Source organism: Papaver somniferum, unplaced genomic scaffold (genome assembly GCF_003573695.1).
Source record: "Papaver somniferum cultivar HN1 unplaced genomic scaffold, ASM357369v1 unplaced-scaffold_137, whole genome shotgun sequence".
Classification (NCBI taxonomy): domain Eukaryota; kingdom Viridiplantae; phylum Streptophyta; class Magnoliopsida; order Ranunculales; family Papaveraceae; genus Papaver; species Papaver somniferum.
In genome coordinates this window covers 21,996,579-22,002,197 of record NW_020622934.1, presented here as the reverse complement: position 1 = coordinate 22,002,197, position 5,619 = coordinate 21,996,579, and the positions used below count along the sequence as shown (strand labels likewise).

General features: G+C 34.8%; 1 protein-coding gene across 1 annotated transcript; it reads left to right on the top strand.

Annotated features, from left to right (window-relative positions):
- Positions 1-832: 832 nt before the first annotated feature.
- On the top strand, positions 833-1,737 carry LOC113334931 (glutathione transferase GST 23-like). The gene is made up of 2 exons (XM_026581154.1): positions 833-1,167; positions 1,273-1,737. The coding sequence occupies exons 1-2, from the start codon at positions 856-858 to the stop codon at positions 1,612-1,614; spliced, it is 654 nt and encodes a 217-aa protein (XP_026436939.1). The 5' UTR covers positions 833-855; the 3' UTR covers positions 1,615-1,737.
- The last annotated feature ends 3,882 nt before the right edge of the window (positions 1,738-5,619 follow it).

Below are 5,619 nucleotides of genomic sequence, written 5' to 3'. Positions count from 1 at the left end.
AATCCTCTTAGTTACCTGTTCCTGTTCTTCTCCAACTTCATCTTTCATTCTTGTTAATAACCCATAAATGAATAGTCATAGTCGATTCTGTTTTATTCTTAGATGTATACTTAATCCAGAAAAACCATAAATCAATCCTTTTTTTTAACCATAAATCAATCATAATTGCATTTGAAACGATTTTTTTCAATTGAAGCTTGATATGAAAACATCGGATCAGTTCAAAATTGAACAACATTTAACTGATTAGGATTGGTTAATGTACGCTTAAAAGTTAAAATCAATTTTTAAGTTAAAATCAGTTTAGAAAGAGGATAACGATCAACATACCTCATTATATAATTTTTCTATGGTATCATAAGTGATTGCTGATTGGAGTATTAACTACTCTGTATGATAGCACTCAAGATAGTTTTTGATTGATTTTCAAGTTCATCTTTTCTCGGTAGTACCTTCAATCTAGAGAGAGATTTTGCAGAAGAAAAAAAAGAGAAAAAGAGGATCCCTGATGAGAGAGAATGGTCGTTTCACGTGATTTTTTACACGTCACCACGACACATCGGTTTGGGCGCTGAGTAGGGCGCCGATCCGGACGCAAAGTAGCATTACCGTTTAAATAAAATGAAAAAGAATAGGTTTCCCCAATAAGTTAACCGTCGGTTAAGACTAGCCAATAATATTAATTTGTTTTATGTGCACAAAATTGGACTCGAGTATGACGAACAAAATAACACACGTACTTAAAAAGTCTTCAAGTTTGACTTGTTTTGTGCACAAACAGTCAAATATTTGACTGAAAACCTCAACCATAAATATTAAACTTCACAGAAACAAAAAAACAAGTTTGAATAGATAATGGAAGATTTGAAGTTACTTAGTGTATGGTATAGCCCTTATGGCTGCAGAATTAAATGTGCTCTGCAACTGAAAGGATTAGATTATGAATACATAGAGGAAGATCTTTCAAACAAGAGCGATTTACTCCTTCAATACAACCCAGTTCATAAGAAAGTTCCTGTTCTTGTTCATGGTGGAAATCCCGTTGTTGAATCGTTGATCATACTGGAATACATCGATGAGACATGGCCAGAAAAATACCCAATACTCCCTAAAGATCCTTATGAACGATCTAAAGCTCGTTTCTGGGCCAAATTTATGGAAGACAAGGTATATAATTCAACCCGGTTTGTAGATTATTTACACGATTTTTTCCTTGGGTGCTTAATGATTTGATTGATTATTCTTGTTGTTGTTGCTGCATATGCTGCGTAGGAATTAATTTTTTGGGGTTTAGTTCAAGCTACTGTGGAAACGAAAGAGGAAAAAATCAACGAAATCATGGGAATGCTGAAAACCATTGAAGAACAAGGACTGGGAGACAGGAAATTTTTCGGCGGAGATGATATCGGATTCGTGGACTTGGCATTTGGAACCTTCTTCCGGTGGTTCAAAGCAGTTGAAGAGCTGAAAGGAATTAAGATATTTGAAACTTGTACCCGTTTGCAGACGTGGTTCGAAAGGTTCAATGAAGTGGCTGTAGTGAAAGAAAACTTACCAAGTGTGGATGAATTGGTCGCTCACTACAAACCTCTATTTTTGGCTAAATATGGCTAGAGTTGTTGTATTTATCACTCACTTAGCTTGAAATTTAATCTAAGAAATTTGTATTGTATCTTCTCAGTTATTGTAACGTACTACTTCCTTTCCACTTTAGACGATGTTTTTGGAGTTTTCACGCAGATTAAGAAATGGAGAGATATGAAGATTTTCCATCTATACCCTTAAGAAAAGTCTTCAAACATTAATTGTTATTAGTGCATTAAAAAAAACTTATAGTTCCAAGAAAAAAGATTAGGGTATTACAGGTAGTTTTGTGGAAAAATATGAAAATTTTTGGAACAAAAAAATAACCCTAAAATATCATCTAAAATGAAACGGAGGGAATATCTTTTATTGCTAAATAAAGCTTGAGATTTGAAGTACTGTAACTTAGAAACAGGGGTTAGCATCCTAACATTTTTGAGCTGACACTCTTGCAGTGATTCATAGTACATGGCTTAAGCGGGTTCCTAAAGATGTCAGATTCATTTTCACAACTTTTTCACCAGAAAACCAAATTTCCAGGTTGCATATTGGTTCTTTGCAGTTTCCCCGTGGAACAATCTGGTATCTATCTACCGATGAAACAGCGTATTAACGAAATCTACACTAATTTCTCCCGGAATACCGTTTTAGTTAGTTTTATTTTTATTGTCTGTGTTTGCCGTGTTGTTTTTCTGTTGGTTTCAAGAAGCATTGGGGATCGTGTTCTATTTGTGAATTTATTACTAAACGAAAGAAGGTTCTCAAATGGCGGATGCTTATTTTTCCGGCTACAAGAAAAGCACGTACGTTGGCGGAAGCAATAAGGTACAAGTGGGGTTTCCGTGAAAATTATGTTCCGCGGGGGCAATATTTTTTTTTTGTTTGTTTGATGAAATGGCAATTATTACTGGTAAATCGAAATTGTATTGGTAATGGGTCAAATTACGGAAGCATAAGATAATATTCCTTGAAGCTATGATACAAAGTCGTATCCAATCGATCCTTCCCAAGAATGGACATCTTATCCCAACTTTGACAGCTAGGAGCTGGGACCAACTGCGCCAATTCTCAAAAGCGTGTTTTCTCTTCTTTTTTTTTTTTTTTTTGGAGAATGCAGTTTGTTTTTTTGTTTTCGGCTTGATCCATAGCTTTGATGAGTCTTTAGCCTTGATCGACTCTTGAAATAGAGTTCGTTCTCTACCCTTCACGGATGATTGTTTACAACCTGATCTTTTAGAATGTAGGAATATATTGGACACAATAATAATCTTTAGTAAACATCAGGTTAATAAACTTTGAAAAATATGGAGTGTTTTTTAGTAGGAAAGTTGAACCAAAACATCAAAGAATGATGTCAAAAATGTTAAAGATTAAACATATAAACCTCAGATACCCTTATTTAGGAGCTCCCCTTTTCATGGAAAGATAAAAAATCAAAACCTTTACCCCATTCCGGAAAGAATGGAATCCAACTCAAAAGGATGGAAAAGTTTAGTTACGGCTCAGCCCTGTAGATCAGTTCTGAATAAAGCAGTTTTATCTAGTATACCATCTTATCTCATAGAGTGCTTTCTTCTGCCGAAGAAAATAATAAATAGAATAGATACTATTCAAAGAGATATTTTGTGGGGTAAGGATGCTGGTGGTAAAGGATATTGCCCTAAGGCATGACCATCTCTTTGTAAACCAATTCTTAAAGGAGGTTTAGGTTTTAAAATTGCTCAGAAATTCAACCTTGCAATGCTGGCCAAGTTAGCCTGGAGAATGTTGAAAGAACCAGATGCTCTATGGGTAAAAACTATGGGGTCTAAGTATTTTAAAAAACAAATTACCACTTATAACTAAATTTTCTACTAAAGGATCTTGGACTTGGAAATGCATTAAACAAGGCTTAGAATTTGTGCAAAAATACAGTATCTGAGAAGTAGGAAACAAACATGATATTAATAGATGGAAGGATAACTGGATACCGGGATTACAAGAAAACTTACAACATCTTAATAATTCTATAAACAATCATTTTGTTAGGCTCTCAGATTTAATTAATATTGAAACAGGCACATGGAACATTTCCTTACTTGCTTCGATTTTTCCTGCTGATATTGCACAAAAGTCATATATATCTCTTCAAAGATGATAATCATGAGCTCAGAAAGGATCAAATACATTGGTCTTTAACGAATTCTGGTGAATTCACTGTCAAATCCATGTATGAGAAATTGAATGAAAGTGGAGTGGATGTAACAAGACTGTCGCTGCCAGAATCATTCTGGAAACCTTTGTGGAAGCTAAATATCTCTGAAAGAATTAAGATTTTCTTATGGAAGTGCTTACAAAATGCTCTTCGTACAAATGCAAAACTTTCTGGTAAAGTTAAAGACGTCACCCCTTTCTGTACTATGTGTAGGACTGAAATAGAAACAACAAAGCATCTCCTTTTCCATTGCCATTATGCCAAGTTTGTATGGAATTCTTTTCATAACTATGTCAATCTCAATATAGATATCACAGATTCTATTCTAGATAGTTGTAAGAAATGGATGGCTAGTCCTAGCAATGCCATTTCTATTGAATTACTGCTTACCAAGATGTGGTTTATATGGAAGGAATTGTGTGACAGAATATTTGAGAACAAAATTAAGAATGCTAATACTTTATCCATAGAAATACAAACGCACATAGAATTCGGGTCTACAGGAAAACAAAAAACTTCTAAGCAAAAACATACATGAAAGAAGAACTTTATTCCTATTTGGAAAGCTCCAAATAAAGATACTCTAAAAATTAATGTAGATGCTACTTGGATCTCTGATTTATTACCATCTACTTATGCTTTTATCTTGAGAAATGATACATGAGATAGTGAAGGAGGAAGAGCAGGGAAAGCAACAAGTTCAGATCCACAAGAGGCAGAGGCTATATGAACTCTTCAGGCGGCAATTTGGCTTAAACAAAAGCAACTTCAAAACTTCAGCTTAGAAGGTGACTGTGAGAGTATCATCAACTACATAAATGGCAAAAATATGGACATTTCCTGGAAATCAAAAGCTTGTATCGAGGAGGCTAACAGAATAGCTCAGTCATGTGATAATTTTTTGGGTTTCTCTTTCACTCCTAGACTAGGTAACCAAGTAGCAGATATTTTGGTAAAACATGTTAGGCCTTTAAATTCAAATATTGAATGGGGAGTTTCTCCACCAATTTGTAATATGAACCAACTTCTAGTAGATAAATCTAATATTGGGGACTTTCAACATCCCAGATTAGATAGCTCTACTTCTTTTGTAACCGTGACTAGTTTCGAATCTTAGTCGTTTTATGCAATATGTTATTTACAAAATAAATAAATAAATAAATAAATAAAGGACTATTACATAAGAGTACATAATATCCAAATATTTGTGGATGTCATTGTGGTATAGTGGTAAAGTCTTGGGTGATGATACCAGTGATGATATCAGCAACCTGAGTACGAAACTCGTCAGCATCGGGGTAAGGGGATTTTAAAACTTTCCTTTCCTAGCTTCTTGGGCTTGTAGATAGTAAACCTTTTTGATGTTTAAACTTTAATATAACCTTTGGGCTTTAAACCATTTTTTTTTTTTAAAAACAACTCAAGATTCATCAAGTACACTTAGATTGGTAAGACAAGAGTTTATAGTATCATTATATGAGCATGGTAGCAGTCTACGGATCAACGTTGCATTGGTAGCGGATGTTGGTGTCGAAGGTCGAAAGGCCTTCGGTCAATGCTTTACACAAGAAAAGCTGTGTTTTAGATGGACACGGAAGTGTCCACCGAATTCGGATGGAGGTAGAGGTGTCCGATGTGATTGATTGAAGTTGCTAGTCATGCCTTTGTATATGCTGCGGTTAACTTCCCGAATGATGTGCATCCATTCCTTTGTTTTCGGCTTGATCCATATCTTTGATGAGTCTTAGCTTTGATAGACTCTTGAAGTAGAATTCGTTCTCTACCCTTAAAGGGAGAAGAGTTAATGCTAATAAAGTAACTAAGAAATAAACGAAATACAG

Bases quoted from the DNA above. Each gene is read 5' to 3' on its own strand.
- LOC113334931 (XM_026581154.1), top strand. From the start codon at position 856: ATGGAAGATTTGAAGTTACTTAGTGTATGGTATAGCCCTTATGGCTGC. The intron at 1,168-1,272 runs GTATATAATTCA...TATGCTGCGTAG, and splicing joins CCAAATTTATGGAAGACAAG to GAATTAATTTTTTGGGGTTT.